This window comes from Ascaphus truei, chromosome 6, assembly GCF_040206685.1.
Source record: "Ascaphus truei isolate aAscTru1 chromosome 6, aAscTru1.hap1, whole genome shotgun sequence".
In the NCBI taxonomy this organism is placed as follows: domain Eukaryota; kingdom Metazoa; phylum Chordata; class Amphibia; order Anura; family Ascaphidae; genus Ascaphus; species Ascaphus truei.
The window spans coordinates 91,161,067-91,185,080 of NC_134488.1; the positions used below are offsets into that span (position 1 = coordinate 91,161,067).

A 24,014-nucleotide genomic window follows, 5' to 3' on the forward strand; every position below is an offset into this window, starting at 1 on the left:
GTAAGATTCCTTTAGACAATGCGGCGTCGCTTGATTTGGTAGCTGGCAATATTTGATTTTTCAAGGACTGTCGCCTCATGTGACAGCCCCTGAACCAATCAAATGCCAGAAAGCCTGCGCCGCCGCCGCAAAGCGAAATATAACTTTCGCTATTGGTGACGTCGCCCGTCGCGGGCACTATACGCGCGGCCTTATTAAAAATGTAGTCCTTTAAAGAGCGGGGGCGTCTTAAATTAATATGTCAATTTTGTAAGACTGTTGATTTGCTGCAGCTTCTATCCAAAGAATATTTAACTTGATATTTACAGTTTGAAAAACAACTTTTGTCTTCCTTTTGAATTATTCATCTTGGGCTGCTTTTTAACAAGACCACAAAATCCACAATAAAATATCCTGGGACCACTTTGTTCTCAGCCAGAGGACACAAGCCGCGATCTTTGGTCTCTAATACAGATCTTGGACGAGGTCTATTATAAATCTCCCATTGACATTCCAGGAACGTAATTTAGCCTGAAAGGAGGGAGCGCGCAATATAACCTGACATACTATGCGTCAACTAAGCACCATTTTGCATTTGACTACCTCAAGGCACCCGAAACGAGTACTAACCCAAGGGAAATCGAAGCACTCTTCGGCTGGGAGTTATCCACGTGTGGGTAGGGTATCGCACCCCATCTGGCGTTTACTGCCTTTTAAGTCCATGCCACTTAGCACAAGATCGGGATCAATATTAGCATTGCACTTCGATTCCTGGCATGTTACATTTCCCACAGATAGCAAGCTGCTACAATCAATGGAAAACAAAGTAACTATAGTCTCTTGCACCAACTCTTCACAGCTCTCTTGTAATCCCCGTGTGTAATGAATGTCATTATTGTGTGAATGCCCCACAGGTGAGTTTATCTGGAGGAAACCTAAACTTCCGCTGTTCATGTCTTGGGCCGACATTCTAACCCCAAAAAGAAGAATTTTAGAAAAATATAAACAATCTAAAATACGGCCATTCAAATAAGTTTGCTTTAAAGCTGCTGTCCTCCAACATCTATGTGACATGCAATAGCGATTGTTTGTTACTGACCATTAAAGTGATGGTGTTAACATGCTTGGTTATAACACTTCAGTACATATTGGAGCGATTTGATGGACCGCGTGTCCACAGAAGTGACCTTTTTTGGACAAACCATTTTGTGTCTAAAGTTGTAAGAAATAGAATAAAAGCACATAAACTGTGGTGTGTGTGTGTGTATATGTGTGTATATAGATATAGATATATATATAGATATATATATATATCTATATATACGAAAACTAGTATTTCATATCATGTAAAATGTTCATTGCACATTGTGTATGTAATGTTATGGCTGCTGGAGGGGAATGTGTTATATTGATCATTGGTGCATAGCCGGTTACTCCAGCAGTGAACAGGTTGAACATAGTGGTCTAAGATTACCAAGACAAACATGTTGCTCCTCCTTGCTTATTCCTAGGTCTGGAGTATGGCAAAATGAAGCTGAGCAGATCTGGTACCCTACAAATGCAAGAAAAGTACACAAATGGTTGTAAGTAAATACTGGTATTATTTCTATAATAGAATATAATATTTCTAGCCACTGTTTGTCACAGGAATGCTTAGTGTGGGAACACAGATCACTTGCATGCTCATTTTCTGTTACTGTACTTATGGTTTTAATTAATTTGCAAGGATTGAATATTTGTATATTTAATGCAATATGAAACCGACGACATAACTGGAGCAAATTAACCCTATCCCCATTATCCTCTTGTTTGAGCGGGCTTTGTCCAAGGCCAGTTCCCTAGAGTGGCAGCCCCACACAGCAGGCAAAAATAGGTTGTGTTTATTTTTTTAAACCACTGATCAGTGTAATTGGCTCATTCAGAAAGATTTCATTCCCAATGAAGTACAATTCTCACTTACTTGCTTCTTGTTGAAAAAATGTGTCAGTTTCTATTACCTTGGGGTTGGGGGTTTGCTTGTTTGGGATGTTATCTGGTAATTATTATTTTGCATAAACAGTTTGCAACAGTCATCACAAAAGACATTAGTTAAAGATTCTGAAAACACTCAGTGTTTTGGTTACTGTGGCGACATAAGGTGTGTCCGTGTTCCCTTACCAGCCTGTAAAGGAGGTCACATCAGATTGACTATATACATAAGTAGTGCTCAGTCCTTTTGGGTAAGTGCAGGCTGGGCGTGTATGCTTGAATATACAGTATTAAGGATGGGCGCCAGGAATTTTCATAAACAAAAAGGTGCATTATTGGACATCCGCCAATAATACTTCAGATACTGGTTACTGGACATAAACTCATGGCAAACAATATCATTCTGCAATTCATCCCCTTGTAGCTCTCACTCCTATGTTGGGGAGGGACTTAGACTTGTTACCCATAGTAAGGGATAAAGTAACAGTCTCTTGAATAGAGTCAGTAATGACCCATATTGACTGGGTCTCTCAGGAATACACTTCAGGTTCTGGGATTAGTAACCCACTACTATGTCCTGCCTACTTCCATACCTATGTGATTTAGGATTGCACTAGGAACCTTCCGGTTGGACCGGTCCAAACATACTCTGGAGTTACTATGCCGAGAATTTCTTCCTATCAAGAGCATGCTTCCTCCTTTTCAATAGTGAGAACAATGTTGGACCCTTACTACTGCACTTACCTAATGGGCACGTTTCTAACTGAAAATAAATGGTGACGGGACACATCTTAATACACTTGGCTATACACACAAACATATTTACAGGACTTATAGTGAGGACCCCAGTCAGAACTCTGAAGAACCTGCTTCTAGAACATAGGATGGAGCTATATATACCCTATATGCTCCTTATATTGGCATCACAGGTCACAAGACATACATGGGATTGGCAATCCCTTCTGTACGGTCATCCTACATCACATGTTGGGGAGGGGAGTCATCTGAGTGAGCCCAAACAGTTAACCCACTAATGTCGTTAAGACCTTTACTGAAATAGTAGTCCCCAAATTACGCATTACATGAAAATTGTAACTGCAGTATCTGTGTCTTGTAGAAAGTTAATATTTCAGTGACATTCATTCTCCTCGGATAGCCATTGTCCCATATTTTTCACTATTCCACATCATAATTATATTAGAAGAACAGCAAAGCACAGCAGTATGGATTAACGTTCTCCCTGTACATCCAAGAGTATGTCTTTATTTATATAGCGCCATTAATGTACATAGCGCTTCACAGTAGTAATACACGTGGTAATCAAATAAATAACAGATAATATAAATAACAGATCATGGGAATAAGTGCTTTAGACATAAACGTAACATTAAGGAAGAGGAGTCCCTGTCCCGAGGAGCTTACAGTCTAATTGGTAGGTAGGGAGGACGTACAGAGACAGGAGGGAGTTCTGGTAAGTGCGTCTGCAGGGGGCCAAGCTTTATGTATCATGTGTTCAGAATATTCACAGTGCTATTCATATGCTTCTTTAAGCAAGTGTGTCTTAAAGGTGGATAGAGAGGGTGCTAGTCGGGTACTGAGGGGAATGGCATTCCAGAGGTGTGGGGCAGTCAGTGAAAACTGTTTAAGGCGGGAGAGGGCTTTAGATACAAAGGGGGTAGAAAGAAGACATACTTGAGAAGAACACAAGAGTCTGGATGGTGCATAGCGAGAAATTAGGGCTGAGATGTAAGGAGGGGCAGAAGAGTGTAAAGCTTTAAAAGTGAGGAGAAGAATGGAGTGTGAGATGCGGGATTTGATCGGAAGCCAGGAGAGGGATTTCATGAGGGGAGCTGCTGAGACAGATCTAGGAAAGAGTAGAGTGATTCTGGCAGCAGCATTTAGGATAGATTGTAGGGGAGACAGGTGAGATGCAGGAAGGCCGGACAGCAGGAGTTACAGTAATCAAGACGGGAGAGAATGAGGGCCTGAGTCAGAGTTTTAGCAGTCGAGCAACAAAGGAAAGGGCGTATCTTTGTTATATTGCGGAGGAAAAAGCAACAAGTTTTAGAAATGTTTTGAATGTGAGGGGCGAATGTGAGAGAGGAGTCGAGTGTGACCCCTAGGCAGCGTGCTTGGGCTACTGGGTGAATGATCGTAGTTCCAACAGTAATGTGGAAGGAGGTAGTAGGGCCAGGTTTGGGAGGAAGTATGAGGAGCTCTGTTTTAGCCATGTTGAGTTTAAGGCGTCGGAGGGCCATCCAGGATGATATAGCAGAGAGACATTCAGAAACTTTGGTTTGTACAGCAGGTGTAAGGTCGGGTGTTGAAAAGTATATTTGTGTGTCGTCAGCATAGAGGTGATATTTAAACCCAAAAGATGTTATTAGGTCACCTAGAGAGAGTGTGTACAGAGAAAAGAGAAGAGGTCCCAGGACAGAGCCCTGGGGTACCCCCACAGAGAGATCAATAGAGGAGGAGGTGTTAGCAGAAGAGACACTGAAAGTACGATGGGAGAGGTAGGATGAGATCCAGGATAGAGCTTTGTTCCGAATACCAAGAATATGGAGAATATGAAGGAGAAGAGGGTGGTCCACGGTGTCAAATGCTGCAGAGAGGTCGAGTAATATGAGCAGAGTTTAATGACCTCTGTCTTTGGCAGCATGAGGTCGTCAGTTATTTTAGTGAGGGCTGTTTCCGTGGAGTGAGCAGTGCGGAAGCCAGATTGTAGAGGTCTAGGAGAGAATAGGTGTTGAGAAAATGGAGCAAGCGAGAGCATACAAGACGTTCAAGGAGTTTTGAGGCAAAAGGCAGGAGGGAGACAGGTCGATAGTTAGAAAGACAGGTAGGGTCAAGCTTGGTGTTTTTGAGTAATGGTATGACTGTTGCATGTTTGAAGGAGGATGGAAAGGTTAGTTAGGGAGGGAGGAGTTAAAAATGTGTGTGAGCGTAGGGATTATAGTAGGAGCAAGAGGTTTTAGGAGATGGGAGGGAATGGGGTCAAGAGGGCAAGTGGTAGAGGGAGAAGAGGCGATCAACAGCAACACATCCTCCTCTGAGACGGTGGAAAAAGAGTCAAGGAAGGCAGGAGGAGAGTTAGGAAGAGGTGTAGGATGGGAGGAAGAAACAGAGGGGATGTTCTGCCGTATGGATTCCACCTTTTCCTTAAAATAGTCAGCAAAGTCCTGAGCGGAGATGGAGGAAGGAGAGGCAGCTGAGGGTGGTTTGAGTAGAGTATCAAAGACAGAGAACAGTCGCCGTGGGTGAGACTTGTGCATGTTGATTAGTGCAGAAAAGTAGGCTTGTTTAGCTTGCGAGAGGGCAGAGTTGAAACAGGATAGCATAAATTTGTAGTGAAGGAAGTCTGCGAGAGTGTGAGACTTCCTCCAGAGGTGTCCAGAGGAACGAGTGGAGGAACGCAGCATGCGTGTGTGGGAATTTAGCCAGGGTCTAGGGTTAGAAGGGCGAGTGTGGCAGAGAGAAAGCGGGGCATGTAGATCAAGAGAGGAGGACAAGACAGAGTTGTAGTTCCTGACCAGGTTGTCGGGGTCTGTAGCAGAACTGAGAGAGGAGAGGGAGGAGCGTAAAGTGGACTCAAAGTCAGGTAAGTGAATAGAGCGCAGGTTTCTGCAGAACCGGGGGATAGATGGAGGTGGAGAAGGGGAGAAGCGAGATAGAGAGAATGAGATGAGATGATGGTCAGAGAGAGGAAAAGGGGAAATGGAGAAATAGGAGAGAGAGAAGTTCTTAGTGAAAACCAGGTCTAAGTAGTGGCCATCCTAGTGGGTGCTGGCTGCAGTCCACTGTTGAAGGCCAAAAGAAGAGGTTAGAGAAAGAAAGCGGGAAGCCCAAGGGAGAGAGGGGTCATCAATGTGGCAATTGAAGTCCCCAGGGAGAAGAACAGGGGAGTCTGAGGAGAGGAAGAAAGAGAGCCAGGATTCAAAGTGAGAGAGAAAGGCAGAAGGGGGATGAGTAGAGGTAGGTGGGTGATAGATGACTGCCACATGGACAGGGAGAGGAGAGAAAATCTGGACAGTGTGAGCCTCAAAGGAGGGAAAAGCAAGAGAGGGAGGAATAGGAAGGGTTCGGTAACGACAGAGAGAGGAGAGCAGGAGCCCCACGCCTCCACCCCTGCCATCAGTGCGCGGAGTGTGGGAGAAGGAAAGGCCACCATAGGAGAGGGCAGCTTCCAGAGCAGTGTCAGACTGAGTGAGCCAGGTCTCAGTTATAGCAGAGAGTGAGAGAGAAAAAAGTCATGTACAGAGAGGAACTTGTTAGAAAGGGAGCGAGCATTCCAAAGGGCACAGGAGAAAGGGAGAGAGGGAGGGAGGGTGGCAGGGGATGGGTATGAGGTTGGAGGGGTTGACACCAGAAGGAGTAGAGGTTGCAATTGGCAGGCGAGGACAAGCGCATGTAGGAATAAGAAAGGGACCAGGATTGGGAGAGATATCCCCAGAAGCAAGGAGGAGAAGAGTGGATAGAAAGAGGATGTTTGAGGATGATTTGTAGGGGTGTTTTTTAGTGCAGGGGATATAGCTGTGTGGTGTCAGAGGACGCAGGTAAGAAAGGAGTTCATGTGAACAGAGAAGTGGTGAAGGAAGGAGAGATGGAGATATATGAATAGAGTTTGAGACATACTGAGGCTGGTAAAAAGAAGTGTGCATAATTTGAGAAGAAGTGAAGTCACAGCAAATATAAATGGTAAAGGCAGCATCACAGCAGTAATGATGCAGTCTGGTATAGATGATATCCTCCTTTCCAGCGTAGTTCAAATGCAGGAATCGGGGCCTGTTGGGGTGTCCACTTCTTCCTCACTTCTTTTGAACTTCCTTTTAAACTTGAGTTGTTCAGTAGTCATGCCACTTATAATGGGCCACTTTGAATATGGGCTGCAGAGTTCCCAAACAATAGCACAAGAGGATAGGAAGAGACTGAAAAAGTGTGTGTGTGTGCGTGTGTGTGCGTGTGTGTGCTACATTAACACCTTCACTGCCAGAAGGTTCAGTTTTGCAGTGCGTTGGTGACCCTTCTGGCATTGAAAGGGTTTAAATGCACGACTACCATAAACTTCCTTTGCTAGAAGATACTCTTCCTATGAATGTGTGATTATGGGCACTGTGTTCCAGTACATGTAGAATAGGATCTTGCAAATACCTAACCTGTGCTGATTTCTTCTGAGCCACTGATTGAGTCACCTGGGCTGATGCAAGGATATCCTGACCTGTTGGATGGGGAAGGGGGGGTCTTGAGAACTGGAGTTGAGCACCCCTGCCGTACACCATAGTTTGTGTACTTATCTACAAGAAATGTTCCCAATCCTCTTGCCTAGTTTGTCTGTACATCTCTCTGTGCTGGTAACCTTAAAGCCAAAAGACTAGGTGATCTCTGCCCACACACACAGAGTACTTCCTCTCACTGATATACTGTACATGACTTCATCTTATGTTCTTCTTATTTTGCCATTAAGCACAGAGCAAACCTTTTTGGGGGGCAAGCCCCTCTCAGGTGCAGTGTGTGACACATGATTCCGCCTGAAAACCTTGTGCTCAGTGGATTTAACAGGGGAGTTATCCCTGTTCAGGAAATTTGCCTCTAATCCAGCAGTGTGGTGGTTAACTGCTGGTAGTCAATTAACCAACACCACCTGCCTGATTAGGTTTCTTAGAAAAGTCTGTCTTTGAGACAAGAAGGGATATTTGTTCCTGAGTCTCACAAGTTGTGGGACTGACCATAGGGACAGATGTCTTGAAGCCTGCCAGAAGAAACAGCACGCTGCCTGCAAGACACAGGGGAAAGAACCTCTAAACCTTAATGCTGACACAGCCTGAGGAAAAAGGCAGCAACCTAGGAACAGAGAAGACTTTCCCTCCAACTACAAGAAACAGATAAGACTTTCCTTTATAAGACTTTTGGTATATCTGCACATATCAAGATATATGTTTGGGGCTGGGAGACATGCTTATCTACAGGGAGTTGTTTTTTCTTATGTTAAAGGAACAGGCGCAATAAAAGCGTTATTTAATTTCACCTTAACAAGTCTCCCTTGCATACCTCTGCGCACGTCCTCCTACAGTGGAACTGCAAAATTAAAACAATGTAAGATGGAGGAATTGATTATCAGTGAGTGAAAGTATTCTGTGTGCGGCGGAGATTAAATTGCCTTTTGGCTTTACACTCGTATCTAGCAGTGAACGGTTCCCTGCTATCTTGAAGGCGTGGTTCAGTGAGTAAAGGCACTGACTGACAACAGTGGCACGCAGTTTGAAGCAGGAAGGCCTGGTTCAAATCCCAGTGTCCGTTCCTTGTGACCATGGGCAAGTCACTGTATCACCCTATGCCCCAAATTGTAAGCTCTACGGTGCAGGGACTTGTGCCTACAAAAATCTTATGCATCTTCCGGCACCAGTAATATTAAAAAGAGGCTGAAATTAGGTCTTGCTGCAAAAATTCCTTCTTACTGCTGGTAATCTTGTTCACTCACCTTGTGGGGTTATAGTTTTTACTTTTATTTAGTTGTTGTTTTTCCATATTAGCCAAATCTTCTAACAGCATTTCATAAAGTCCACATGTTTTGCCAAGGCCGGTTTTAGAAGTTTTCCGCCATAGGCACTTACCTTTTTGGACCCGGCCTTCTCTTTCAGTGCCCTGTCAATTGGTGTTGCATTTCCATGACAACGGGACACCATGTGACGTCATGGTGTCATTTGACGCTGCAGGACGACACTGCAGTGGGAGGGAAGAGACCTTTACAGAGACCCCGTGCTCTCCCCCGGCAATCAGCTTCATTGTTGTTACAGAGCAGACCTCTGTAACCGCAGCACCGGCCACCCCGAAATTTGCCACGCACATGAAATGTGTCACCCTCGGCCCAGGCCTAGTAGGCCTATGCCTAATTACGGGTCTGTGTTTTCCTGCTATGAATCATACATGAATCATGTCCTGTTGGCTAGAGGTATCATTGTAGCTTTTCTTCCATATTGGTTGGAGGATCCAAGTGAGAAGAAGCTTTCAAGATGTACAGTACTGTAGTCCAATAAAAGTCCAAAAGACTGTACTGAAAGTGATCTGTGTAAGGAGTTTAATATTCGCAGTCACAATTTTTTATTTTTTTTTGGATGGGGGAAGCATAAAGTTGTCTTTGAAATGTTTAACAGTGGGAATTAATAGATGGAAATATTGTTAGTTTCCTAATCTTCTGCATTTTGTCTTGCTTCATGTTAAATTACCCCCCTTCCCGTGCTAGTTGGGCTTCTGAGAGTGGAGGAATGTACACCATTTTTTATAAAATTGTCCTTTGGGCAAGAAATAAGGTAAAGCACTCTTTCAGAGCGCCTGTTAATTTTTATAAGTGTTAAAAACTAATGTCTTAATATTTTTTCTCCCTTTTCATATGTACTGTACCTGAGGACATTTGCGTTCCAAGATTTGTGTTTTTGTCTGAAGTTGTTATGGCTGAAGGAGTGGTTCAGTGAGTAAAGACTGACACACAGAACAAAATGACACAGTTTGAAGCAGGAGCAAATCCCGGTGTAAGCTCTTTGTGACCTTGGGCAAGTGACTTTATCACCCCGTGCCTCAGGCACCAGGTACATAGATTATAAGCTCTACGGGGCAGGGACCCACACTACAAAAAGTCCATGTACAGCGCTGTGTTCACTGTCGGCACTATACAACAAAACCCCATTATAAATATAATCTGCTCACAGCAACCAGAGTACAAGAGACCTGCGAGTTTCTGCACACACTTCTACAAAGAAGTTGGCTAATTAAAAGGTATCACAATCTTATAGAAAATGACACTGCCCCAGGACTAATACGGCTGCTTGAACTTTGAACTGCAGAGGCCAGAGCAAACATGATGCCCTTGTAACAGAAATAATGCATTGTTAGTTTGGTCTGCCCCTCCCACCACCTGCTGATCCCTTGTCATGTTAAAGCGAGTGTACTGCAGTGTATCATACGGAGTTTTAAATAACTTCAGATCCCACGACTGTCTCGTCATTTCTATTACACGTCTTAGTGCTAGAACTGGACAGCTTCTTTTGTTACTGCTAGTACTGCAAACACTGTCACATGCAACATTTTGAGGGTAATTTGAAAAAAAGATTATTTTTAATTACATAATTAGAATATGGCTATTGTCTTAGTTTCCTTAACGTTGCAGATATTCTGTGAGAAATCTCAGTATTGCTTTGGCTCGTGTGTGTGTATACATGTTGTTAAATCCTTTCCCAGGCTGCATTCGGCGGGCAGTAGAATGACCATATACATGGGGCTCATTTCCCTCAGCGGACAAATGCTGTGTCATTTTTGCAAAATTAGGCGCGTTATGGCTAATGTTGCTCGATTATGCAAAAATGCTAAAGACGTGTCAAAACAGCAGAAATAATAAATTAAATAATGTTTGTATAACCACACTTTGCCTGTGCTTGTGTAAAATGCGGTGCTCATTCTTAAGACCTTTTTGTCTGTATTTTGCCATGTCAGAGTAAAAATGCAATAAATATTAGGGTGTGTTACTCCTGTATACTACCATCAAGTTGGCGTTCATTAAATGACCACCTTCTTTTATATGCATGGACAGAGGGGAGACTGGAGATTGAGGAATAACGGAGCCACCTAATTACCACGATCGGAAAGGCAGGTTTTAATAAACTACAACAGGCCCGTCAAACTCAGAATAGGTTGGGGCCAATTCTTAAACCCGACTGCAAGACACGGGCTGCATCATCAGAGGGGCAAAAGGAAAAAGTGGCCAACGGCCTAATACTTCTCTTTTCCTTGAGCTTTCCTTATTAAAAATATGCAAAGGTCACTGGTCCTCTCTCTAGCTCCAGCGCGGTAATACCAAACACATATATGTCCAGCATCACCTCTCATCTTTTTTTTACTGACCAGTGTTCAAATACAGGACAGTCTCTGGTTCAGTATCGGACACCTGGACACCCTATGTAACATATAGGCCTACAATCAATAATATCTGCACCACACATACACCTTCACTTGTTCACTGGTATTTCCAGTCATTTTATGACTTTCTTCATTTAACGACTGCATTATTCATTTTGACCTATAAAATTGTCGAAATTTATTCTCACTGGTGCAAACTTCCCAGAGAGAGTGATAACGCTGCAGCCCACTCATCCTGCTCTTTTACCTGGGATGCCTCAGTACTAAAGAAGACTGGCTGGAACTGAAATCCATGTGGTTATTATCCCTTTAGGGGAGATAAACAGTCATTACTTTTTACTTTCGGCTCAACCGCTTCAATCAAGATCAGCAGTTTTGAATAATGTCGCATGATCTGAGCTATAAGAGATTCACGTAAATTCACATGGATACATGTTCAATCATACACTTTTCATGATGTTCCATAAACTTTCGTAGCCCTGACTGCATAATATCAATTAAAGACATGGCTGTAACGTAAAAATATCATCAAATGTGATTTCTTCACTGAAGGTTTAGTTTTTGGGCGATGCTTTACATCAGATGAGTTGAGTCCACAAGCAGTTGAATGGACACTGCACAAGAAGTTAGCTGCCTGGTAAAACAGTGTGAGGCCCTGTTTGTTCTCTTTTAGACTTCCTCTGTGCAGCCTGGAGATGTAGTACACACACTTCACTATCAGAGTTCTTGGGAAGATCATAAAGACGGCTTGGAGTGATATTGAATCTTGCTGTTCACACCCCCTTCGCTTTCACTTTTTTGCTGTATGGTCTTGTAAGATAGAGAAGTTCATGGAGGTAGACCCTTGATCTTAGTTTCAGTAGCCTCACTGAACCACTGGACAAAGAGGAAGTCTGGTTGTATTATGACTTTTAGACGGTTCTTTCATTTGACTGATTTCTTCCTCATTTTAGTGATCTTGCTTTCCGGGTTCTTACAAACTGCTGTAGTTCTTTAACTACAGGGCTCTTGTGCAGACATGCTGCTGAGTAGGGTTATTGAAAAGATAAAAAGGGTTTCGTTTTTTAATGCAGATAATGGAGGTGGTGTTTTCGTTGCCCTAGGCCACATTTCACATGTCGATGAGGGCAGCTGTTTTGTATAGAATATTTGACAGATTAAAAATGTAAACGCCTTTTTATCTTTTGAAAACGACATCTACTGCACTATACCACCCCCCTCCCCCCACCCTCTCCTTCCAAGAGCAGAGAGAACCTTTTTTCAATTGCAATAACTGGTAATGGTAACCCTGCATTTTTATAGTTTGTGAGGAAATGTGCTACCAGTTTAAGCGATGATGTGAAGTTAGAGGGTATTGGGACCATACTGTAGAGGAGCATACTGTATTCTGACAATACTTCACCGGTTCAATGTGCTGTTAATGGACACAACATGGCAACATTTACGAAAGGTGTAAGTTATACGTGGAATCCCATGAACGGTTGTGCAGGAAGCTACGGCTCTGTTTCGATTGTGCCGATTTTGCTCTTTTGGAGCAGTCAACCTGATTTGCCCCCTAAAAAAATATAAATAAAATGGATCACATGCCCATGACACATCTGGTACATTTTAAGGGCTTCCTATTCCTAGCCTTGGAAATCTGTAAAAAAACAAAAGAAAACCCAAAAAAACAAGTACTTGTGTTCTTATCATTCATTGGTACCAATTCAAGATTATTGGAGCTGAGAACAGTTACATAAAAATAGATGATTGACTTCTTGTTCTATATATTTCTGGGTATCTTATTTCTGTTTGATCTATCTGGCTTGGAGAGAACGAACAGCATGCAATTGGCACAAAGTATGGTAATTGGATGTCGTATTCAAACTATTTTGTGATTGGCACATAGATGAACAGTCAAAGCATGGTTGTACTAGTGAGAAATGGAAATCTGCAAAGCATAACCACAAGGTGCTCTTGCAGTATTTTATCAATTGATTGTCAACAAGTGGTGACTTAAATTGATGGGCCTTCTGTTGTCGTTAGGCTATCAAGAATGATTAAAAACCAGATATCCAAATAATCAGTAGTGATGTTGATAAGGCTGGAAGCTTGTTGTATGCCAGATAAGTTGGTGAAAGTCTAACCTCATTTCAGAGATTAACTGAATCAATAAATACTTAGAAAAAGAAAGCGCTATTGTCCCCCCAAAAAATAGGTCAAATATGACAACTGAAATACAAGGTAAAACAGATAACGGTAATGTATACAAGTGATATGCACACAAGTCTAATAGGAGTCTCCAAAAAAACAGTTCCTAGTCTTGCTCCCAAGGTCCTGGGAGAAGAGATTTTCACATCCCTCCCAAAATGTGAATGGCCAACGGTGAAGGCGGACGTCTGTAGCGCGTGGACTGGGCAGGTTTTATAGGAAAGGGAGAAGAAACATTCACTAGCAACTCTTGTGTGACCGTACAGTCATAAAGTCTTACATTTAAACTTAACTTGGCTCAAATGATCTTTGTAATGGGACTGGTACACTTGTTGCTTGCTCAGTGGTCTACTGCATCTTGGTCCGAAAAGATACAGTAGAAGAAAGTACATAGCATAATATGGTTTATTAAATTATTAAAAAGAAAAATGCAACTTTTCACTCACAAATGGTGATTTTGTTCAGGCGGATGAATAAAAGGCTTTCAGGCGCTGTTGGGTCCGTTTCACAGGTTTCTTGCGCGCCGGTGCCTCCGCACAGTGTAGGTGGACCCTCACAATCCTTGGGGTAGAGCAGGTACATGCATACGGGGTCGATCGATCCCTGTGGCTTCCTGGCTCGTGTCCCAACGATGCGTGGTCCTTTCCTGCAATAGCGGCTCTCCGATGCAGTCTCTTCTGCTTTGCCGGTATAGTGCCGGCACTTTCAAATGCAGTGCCAAAGTTTGAGTAATTCAACCCTTGATCTCTCGAGCCACCGTAGTTACTCAAACTTTGGCACTGCATTTGAAAGTGCCGGCACTATACCGGCAAAGCAGAAGAGACTGCATCGGAGAGCCGCAATTGCAGGAGAGGACCACGCATCGTTGGGAAACGAGCCAGGAAGCCACGGGATTGATTGACCCGTATGCGTGTACCTGCTATACCCCAAGGATTGTGAGGGACCACCTACACTGTGTGGAAGCACCGGAACGCAAGAAACTTGTGAAACGGACCCATCAGCGCCTGAAAGACTTTTATTCAACCGCCTGAACAAAGTCGCACTTTGTGAAGGAAAAATCGAATTTTTCTTTTTAATAATTTAATGAACAGTATTATGCTATATACAGGCATACCCTGCTTTAAGTACACTCGCGAGTAAGTACATATCGCCCAATAGGCAAACGCCAGCTGACGCATGCGCCTGTCAGCACGTCCTGAACAGCAATACCGGCTCCCTACCTGTACCAAAGCTGTGCGCAAGCGGGGAGACTATAGAGCCTTTTACACATGCGTTATTCACATCAGTTATGCACGTATATGACGTTTGCAGTACAGTACATGCATCGATAAGTGGGACAAAGGTAGTGCTTCACTTTAAGTACATTTTCGCTTTACATACATGCTCCGGTCCCATTGCGTACGTTAATGCGGGGTATGCCTGTACTTCTACATTTTCTGACCAACATGCAGTAGACCACTGGTACACTTGCTGCCTGCACAGTCACATTACAGAGATCATCGTTTGAGCCAAGCTAAGTACAATTTAAGACTTTGACTGTACTGTCACACCGAATAAATAAATGCAGCTTTTGGGCTTTGGACTTCTAAAAGTACTGTAAGTTTTCAAATATTTGCAGGCTTTCTACGGCTTTGTACAACAGGGCCACCTACTGTCACTTATTGATAAGTGGCAAGAATATTCATGTCCGAGCATTACAGGCCCTGCTGTGTATGGTGATTTTTAGGGCCAGAGTGATGTTGCACACAGTGCAGAAGCAGGTGCTCAGAAATCCTCGTATTGGAATTCTGTCCACTGAAGGCCTGCAGTCCTGCTGTCTCCCTATCTGTCTTCAATAGCCAATTTGTAGCAAGAGTTAGAGCATTATACAATCTAGTGCTTTGGTATTGCCTTACCTTCTCTGCCACTTAATAATAATTTATGCTACTAATTATCTTTCATATGGTGCCATCATGTTCTGTAGTGCAGTACAATAGGGGTAAAAGACAATAACTCACACTTTTATGCACAACAACACAATATTTCCAAAGGTTTAAGGAGCTTACAGTTCAGGATAGGAATTTTTTAACCTACAACCAATGACAATCACCCCACGAGACATTTACTGGTGTGCTGCTGATGCTGTCAAATCAATGTTGATCATTGGAAAGTCGCAGCCCTTGATTCTCTGTGCCGCATGGGGCCGACATGGATACATCTATGCCCACTTTAGAATGTCAAGTTCTTGATTGCTGAATTCCTCCATCCCTCCTTCCCCTTATCCCCTTTATTACAGCTTCCCACCCAAGTTTGAAATAAATGGACAGACTTGGATGATAATGGCCACAGCATTTATTATAGAAACATAGTCCTTGCCATCTATAACTAACATATTTAAACATATGCCAGACCCTGAGTTGAATGCCAGTTGACATGTAAGAAAACAGACTATCCAAAGGCTAGCACAACAGAGTCGCAAAGCTACCTGCATTGTCACTACCTTCCAAAGCCCCATATAGGGCCCAGAAACCTTACTGAACACCTAAACAGCATTGAAATGGCAAGGATATACCGCAACCAGCAAGTCCATATTAACTCTGCAATGGACTCTGCCTCCACACAAAATCAGCGCCTCGTCATTCCATCCTGCAATCCCATATTGAATATACCAATATCGTTCAGACGGACACTCTATTCGCAACAAGTTCCTATCATCTCAATTCTTATGTCTCGCCTACATTCCACTTACTTCAGGTACAAAATAAGAAATCCTGGCATTGACACTTTCCCTACATCTTTCCAATGCAAACCAATCCCTTGCATTCTTGCATTTAGGAATGGCCAATAATCCACAATGATGGAGAGGCCCTACCAAAATAAAATGTGATAAAGGAATGACCCAAAACCAATCTAATAACTCATTCCACCAGGTGCGTATGAACATGGCTTTTATATCTCTGCGATTCCCATCTTAAATGCATCACTTACCACTCCTGCAGCCCAAGATGAGCCTGTCATGAGAGAGAGGATTTGGGCCGGGCTTAAAGGGGTTACACCCCATTTGGCCACCCTCTACTCTCACCTGGGAAGCAAGGGGTTAACTGGACTGAGGTCCAGTAGTGTGTTTTTTACCTTGCTTCAGTAGCCAAATGTTTATTCCCCTGTATAAATGTAATGTCTCCTCCTGGTGTTTGCACTCACATACATACACTAGGGTTGATGCGGGAGTGAAGGGGTTAATGTTAATTTAGTGCTTATAGCCCTTTGTTCCCTTTTCCCGCCTTTTCAGGCTCCATTTTGCAGCCTTCCATAGGTCGCCATTGAGCCTCCATGCGTTCTAATGGCAGAAGTAGCGGTTTTGGACCTGTTTTCCAGCGACGACCAGCAAGTGGCGTCCGAGAGGAGGAGCGGCGGTTTCCCATTGTAAGTCAATGGGCTCATTGACTTCAATGGAGATTTCTCAACGCTGGCCTCGAGGAACAGGTTGGCAGCCATCCAAACCGCAGATCGCAAAAGCGGATACAATGTCTTTGAAAAGAGTTTAATCACTTCGGTCAAGTTCAAAGACAATTGGCGTGGGAATCTTAGGTTCTAGGGCCCCTGGGAATAAAGTTCTTTTTGCCCTTAGCTCCTAGGAACTCCCACACACGATCCACACCGGGTCCAGGAATGAGAGACCCCCGTACGGGGGTCAATGGCGGCGCCGGCCATTGATTCCAATGGGGAAAAGCCACGTGGCGTAAAAACGACTAAGTGTGAAATGATGAAAAATGTAAGTCCATATCTCCGGTTCTGGAATGACCAGGGGGTTGGGATTTGGGTGGCATGTAGCCAAGGTTCCGGCTTTAATGCATGACCCTTCCCAGCCCCCTCCGACCAACCAGACGGAGTGTGGACGAATGTCAAGATTTGTGGGTTTTCCCATAGACTTCAATGGCGGCGGTTTCTCCATTGAAAGCCTATGGCAGGGAACCCCATTGACTGCAACGGCGGAGTTGCTCCATTGAAGCCCATGGCGGCAAAGCCCGTGGTTTTCAATGGGGAACGAGTGAAAAGCAGAGATTCATTTTTTAAAGGGAAGAATCCTATATTTTAAAAATGTGTTAAAGTGCATTTCTGTATCTCCGGTTCTGGAGGTCGCAGAGAGTTGAAATTTGGCCAATATGTACGGTCACTGTAGGCATTAATAACTGGCAGATTTCGACCCACTGGACCCACCAGAACGGAACTTATTAATATGTGAAGATATTAAAGTGTATATGGGATTTTGGATCTGCTCTGAAAATGCAGACTCCATCTGCTATGCTAATAGGGCAGGAAGAGCATCCTGAAGATTTAGCATAGCCCAGTGATCAAATGTTAACTGCCCTGATTGTTTATACTAGGGTCACGAACAAAGGAAGTTGAGTGGTTTGGGAGTGTCATACTTCACACTTAAAATCTACTTCAAAGAGATTTTCCTAGCCAGCTCGGCGCCTAGGGTTAAGAGTAAAGGGCTGAAATGATATATGTCAGTCACCCCTTACTCAAATTGTCTTCATGGTCTTCATGTATTGTCGTGATGTCCAAATCTGAACCTGAATTATGGAAGAAATGGCCCATCCTGTATCCTGATAGCTTTCTTGTCCTAACCTTTTTAAGTAAGTGCCTATATATTTTGTCTGTTAGTTGTATAATCTCGTGTGTTCACCTTTTTCAAGGAATAAATTATATTTTATCATATCTAAGCCTCGTCCAGTTCAACCCAGTTATATTTTTGGTGTGTATTATTAATAGCCTGTCACAAAGTTACCGTCATAGAGCCCCCTCACTAGCTGCACCAATTCTGAATGTGTGCACCAAAATCAGCGGGCGCACTCCCAATGCTTCCAAAAACTATTTAAAATCTCTATTAAATTGATACTTCGTTAACGGATCCCCTACTGGCCTTTATTCTTGAAATCCCCTAAACAAACCTACCAGACAACACCTACCCCGTCAAGCAAATAACGATACCCAAACAATACAAATTGTTTATTTTGTACAGATGCCTCTGAAATTAAAATATCCTTGTTCCGAATACCTCTTTTTATCTTGCTCAATGCAACAAACTTAGTGATCCCAAGAGCCCCTCGACAATGCCACCCTAAATTGCACCACTTCATAACTTGAAAAATAAATCTTGTCCTCTGTGATATTCACCAATCTTCTAAACAATTCAAGCCTACGCTTATGACATTAACTGAACCTTTTTTCAATCCCATTAACAAAAGTCTTGCAACTATTTTTTTTTTTGGTTGAGATCTCTCCAACCAAAAAGCTTCTAAAAAGCCGCTCCATTTTCTTTCAACTTCTGCCCTGGAAATACGTGCCTCACGCAACTGGCACAAATGCATCAGCAAAACTCTGACTTTTATCCCTTCATTCCCCCAAACCATTCCTTTGCTAATGCTAGCCAAACCTCCCAAACCTTAACATAAAAAGACCACATCACTGAAGACTAAATGATTCTCTAATCAAACTATGATTCCACTGAAACCAGACTCAACAAGGAATCCGGTCACTCCCAACCCTCTGTTGCTGTCTCTGGTGGCAACCTCATTCTTCCCACTAAAAATGAGATAAGAAATCTGCTCCAGACTTCTGACCACCTGGAACATGGTGCGCTCTTGACCAAATATTCGATTCCAGACAACGAAGCACTAAATGCCAGAGCAATTTAATTACTGGTAATAAACTCACAGAGATCCTGTTGATAACCCTGATTATCCGACCAAAAAAATACTACCCTCCTGTCTCGAACATCAGGAGAAATGGGGACACCACTTCCCTCAGCGACGCTACTCAGACTAGTTCAGGCTCAAATACAATATTGGGACGTATAGACACAAAGCAATGTAAGAGAAATCCCACGTAGCCACTCTCTATAATACAGTGGTATCCGGCCCCTCTATAACCTCTTAACTGAGGAACACTTTGCAAGAAAAAACCGGAACAAATCAATGCATGACTCACTCTAGGTGTGTGGGATCCTGGTGCTGTCGGCGTGCTCCTACCGAGGTGCTTGCGAAAACAAATGGAGAGAAGAAGGCGGTGTAGCTGCCTTCGTCAGTAAAACAGACCGGGACTCTTCTGGATCAGCAAACTATAAATGTATTGGCACATTAAACAGCAAAAAATGCCCGCTCTTACATGTTTCGTGCAAGGGATTGCACTTTATCAAAGTCTCCTCCTCCTATCTCGAAAGTGGTCTCTTCGTATCTCAAATGCAACCATAATTGGAAATAGCTTAAATGTTCATTTGTTTAAACAAATCTGTCAAAACCTGCAGCCACTTTTTTAGCACACCATTTCTCCTGAAAAATATGTGCCAAAGCCCACTGAACTACAGCATCTGAACAACTCCAAATCCTGATTCGCCACTGCATCTATCGGCAAACATGACCTGCCATTGTACCCTGCCAAAAATGTCTGCCAAATCCTCTCTCTTCCACTGGAGCAATGTTAAAGTGGTGAGGCTTCTTCATACCCCTTGTGGCTAAAGCCCAACTCCTGAAACTGGGAACCAAATCCTGAGTTTTAGCCCTGTCGGCTTAATCCCCATTCCCTTTAAGATTGCCTCTGTGGGCTGTCTTAAAGTGCTGTCACCTCCCATGAACATGATTGATTGAGACTCTCAAGCGAGCGCTCGCTCTCTGACCAGTGAAGAAAATCTCTTCTCTGATTGGTCGGCACCCGGTATTTCATGGTTTCAGATGGGGGACAGAAAAGTATGTCAGGTGATGCCGATTTAGAGCTCCACAGATTTATTCTTAGTTAATAGCTAATCTTGGTGTCGAGACTAGCAGGAGATTAGAACCTGTAAACAAGCGGCCATCATCCCAAAATACTGCGATACACTGAGGCAGACGGATGGATCGTGGAAAACATCCTGGGTAAGCCAACTACGGCAGTGCCCGGGACCTAGCGAGCTACAATTTTCACCCCAGCCCCATAACTCTGTTTGGCGAGTTAAACCCGTCAAAGTTACTCCATAACGCTTGCCGACTGCTTGAAACATACACAACAATGAATAAAACTGACTTGTCATCAGGTCCCACAAATAAAAATCTACCAAGTAATACAACACTGATTCACTCCCTGCCCTTTGTCGAACTACCCATTCTAAAAATGTACTAAACTTTGAAGTAGTGACACAACATGAAACAGCCCAAAGGCAAACCTTTTGAGATTCCTCGAATGACATCCCAACAAATGAAAGGCCGCCTTGATATCTGTTTTTTTTTTTTACTAATTATGTAATTACCCGGTACCCGGCACTTTTCCAGATACCCGGAAATTACCCGACCCGGCACCAGGGTGCTGGAACCAGCACCGGTAATTTCTGTTTTGCTCCCTCTTACATGCGGCGGTGGGTGAGACCGCTGCGGAGGGTGATGAGGTCCATGGCGGCATCGTGGGAGCAGCAACAGACATCCTGGTGGCAGTGGCAGCAGACAACGCCCTTGTTGAGCCGTTCGAAGCAGCGGAACACATCCCAGCTGATGCCAGGGAGCCATGTGACTGGAGCAGGAGCGTTGCTATTGGACAGCAAGCTCCTCCCCAGCTCTCCAAGAGTAACGCTGCTGCTCCGGGTCACATGGTTCTCTGGCTCCCACTGTCATCAGCTGTGATGTGTTCCACTGCTGCCACCAGCTCAAGAAGGACGTCCTCTGCTGCCACCGCCACCAGGATGTCTTCCGCTGCTCCCACGATGTCGCCGTCGCCCTCCGCAGCGGTATTCAACAAAACACACACATGCATTTCTCTGTACCGTTTCTGATACTGACGCTACTGAACTATGTGCATCCGCTACATTAATGAACTCTAAAACTAACACCTATCAGCCTCTTGTCCATTACAAATACCAGATCCTCTCATTTTGCTTCTGTTATTAACCCTTTTTAGATGGAATATTATGCATGTACGCAGAACTCCTCTACAGTAAAGTGCTTACAGATGTCCATTTACAAGATTCAGACTAAACTTACTCTCTGTGTTAACCTAAAGTTGTTGACCAGTATTCTGACAGCTAGTCCAACTGCCAACTTGTTTCCAAATGCTTTACAAACGCCACCAATCAGAAACCCTTACACCTGCGCCTCTTACTCTACTGTGGAGAGGGAGGTAAATGAGGTGGACCGCTGTGGGACCTGCCCACACCTGCTTTCTCAATTCTGACAGTGGGGCTGGGAGGGGAGAGGAGTTGGTGTCAATGTGTGCAACATACACACACTGACAAACACAACACTGCCAATAGGGGGAGCCGCATTAGCTGCTCAACCCCTCCCCCTCTTTCTCCACTCAACAAATCTTTGGCTACCAAGTTGTTTTTTTTTTTATATGTATGTATGTATGTAACCCCCCTTTGGGATTACGAGAGCCTTTAGAGGTTAACTGTGTGGGCTCACACAGAGTAACGCCCATTTCTTATCACATGGTACTGGGGTAACTCAGTAGAAGTTAAGCCCCGCCCCCTCTACCTGGAGACTGTGACGACATGTTAGGCTATAAATAGAAAGGGGAAGCTTCTGCAAAGCAGATCCCAGGAAGAGGAAAGATCTCACAATGAATAGTTGTAATCCCCTATGTATTGGATAGGTTAATCACCCCCTTTATTGTTTTCAGTTCGGGAAAGTAACCTGTTTATATGATATATATATATATATATATCATATAATCTCCGGGATAAATTTTTCACATGCGTGAACAGCAAGCGCCCACTGTGCATGCACGAGCGGCTGGCTAGTGCCCATTGCGCATGCACGGATGGCACTTGCCAGCTGTGTATGCGTGAACGACATGCGCATGCGTGAACGGCCAAAAAACGGGACATTTGGAAGAAAAGTTGGGACCCGTTCAAAGACCAAAAAACCCACAAGTCCGGTCACCTCACTTATATAGCGTCCCACCAAGATGGTCTTGCATTACTCATAAGATATGCAGAGAGACTGACTATGCCTAGAGGAGGCTCCACGAGCCGCATCCCCTAAGCATAGTTGGACAAACCCCACCGGAGGGTCTGGCACTGGCTCTCACCCAGAAGGCCACGTAGTGGCAGGCCACCCTGAAATAAGGGGGCTAATCGATGAGGGAGTAGTACCAGGCCCGGCAGGGGCCCCGTGGATATGGAGCGCTACCAACTCTGTAGAGCAGAGGGACTCTACAGGTAGCTTAGTGGTTATAAAGCCTCAGCACCTTCCTACCGTGCTGAGATGGGGGCAGCTAGGAAAGCCGCTCAAACAGTATAGGTCCTAGACACTATTGTATACTAAATCTGAGACTGTGCCTACAAAATAATAAAGCGGCTGTTTGAATGAATAAAGTTCCTGGTGCCCATCATTGCTTACCAACGCCCACCCTGCACCCTGAACAAGGTAATGCATCCTGAGCAGCCCTAAGAGCCAAGCAGGGAGGTGTGTGTGTGTGTGTGTATATATGTATGTGTATGTATATCTATATCTATCTAGGTCACCTGATGGCTACTATTCTGCCCTTAGACTGGCATTAAACCCTGGTACAATCAGGTTGCCAGTAGTTGATATGGGGTTTTCGTCATCAGAGGAGCTGCACTTGAGTGACAGCGGGAGGCGGTGACATCAGGCCTGGGCATGACCAATCATGAACCAGACCCAGTGCCCTCCTACTGGCAGTACTTAAAGGCTGTACCGCCCTAAATTTAGTAGTGTCCTTCCTCACTGAGGAAGGCAGGTTACACAACAGGGCTCCAGAGATTGGGGCCTTCCTTTGTGCTCTTCCCTCTGGGGGAGAGCGAGTGTGGACCATACCTCTGCCTCTGCTAGGGAGGTGGGGAAGAGCTAGGACAGCTGCGGGTCTGTAGTGATGTTCCAGGGACCATCGTTCAGTGAGAGCTGAGAGTACTGCATCGGGCAGAAGCCTGCCGTGTAACTGTGCTGTATAGAAGACAATAAACCGTTCCTATTCAATACCTCCTGACTGGTGTGTGACACTGGGGGGTAAGAGGTAATGGTTCTACCGTGGGAGATCAACTTCAGTTCCTGGAGCCTACGGCAGATGGAGGCGCTGCACTGCTAAAGAGATGTGGGGTATGAACCCCAGAAGCCTAATCCTGTGTCCCACTACCATCGGCGGACGACACGGCCCTCCTGTTACCAGCAGGTATATGCACCATACACCGTAGTAATGGACCAATCTCCCACCGGGTGGGGGAAACACCGTTACGTGTGTGTATATTTATGTGTGTATATTTGTGTGTGTGTGTGTGTGTGTGTATGTGTGTGTTTCTAGATTTTTCTCATTTTTTTAGTACACACTCTGTACTGTGTTGCGGAATATTTGGGCACTTTACAAATAAATGATCATATTAAATGTGTGTCTGTATATCTATATATCTGTCTATCCTATAATTTTACCAGGAAAAAAACGGGACAAATGTCACGCATGCGCAATTGGCGTTTGCCGGACACTCATGCGCAGCCAACGGAATAAAAAACCAGGACAGCACCCCTAAAATCTGGGACTGTCCAGGTTGGTCATCCTAATAATATATGTATAGTCTTGAGAGGTTCTAATTTCAACCATGTCAAATCTTTTTTTCATTGAATCTTCTATTTATTTATTATTTTTTTAAGTCCTGTGAGTGTTTATTTTTCTTTTTCTTTGCTTGTGTGCCAGTTTTGTGTTGGATGTGCTGCAGTGCCTCTGTAAACTATGTATGTTTGGTTTACGGTTTGCCATCTTCATTACCGTTCCGTGCACCTCGCTGTATCTGTGTGTGTCTGACTCCGTTTGATATATTTGTTTACATGATGTGGAAGGGTTCTCTGAAAAACCACTTTGATAACAGAGCGATCCTGAAGAAATTATCAAAGATGATTTTATAATGATATCACTGTTTGACATCTATTTATGAAACAAAATGGCCTTGCCAGCAAATTGCTGTGTATTCCCTCTGTGCCACCCAGATTGCTGGTCCCTGCCTCAGGGATCTT

At 44.0% G+C, this 24,014-nt stretch overlaps 1 protein-coding gene across 7 annotated transcripts in view; it reads left to right on the forward strand.

Moving 5' to 3' along the window:
- The window catches only part of KAZN (kazrin, periplakin interacting protein), a 411,605-nt gene that overhangs the window by 317,426 nt on the left and 70,165 nt on the right, over positions 1–24,014 (forward strand). For 6 of the 7 annotated variants that reach the window (XM_075605079.1, XM_075605083.1, XM_075605080.1 and 3 more), the window contains one exon: positions 1,491–1,562. The exons of the other annotated variant lie outside the window; for it this stretch is intronic. In XM_075605079.1, coding sequence (XP_075461194.1) covers positions 1,491–1,562 — 72 coding nt within the window. The remainder of the gene's footprint in view (positions 1–1,490; positions 1,563–24,014) is intronic. 7 annotated transcript variants of the gene reach the window in all.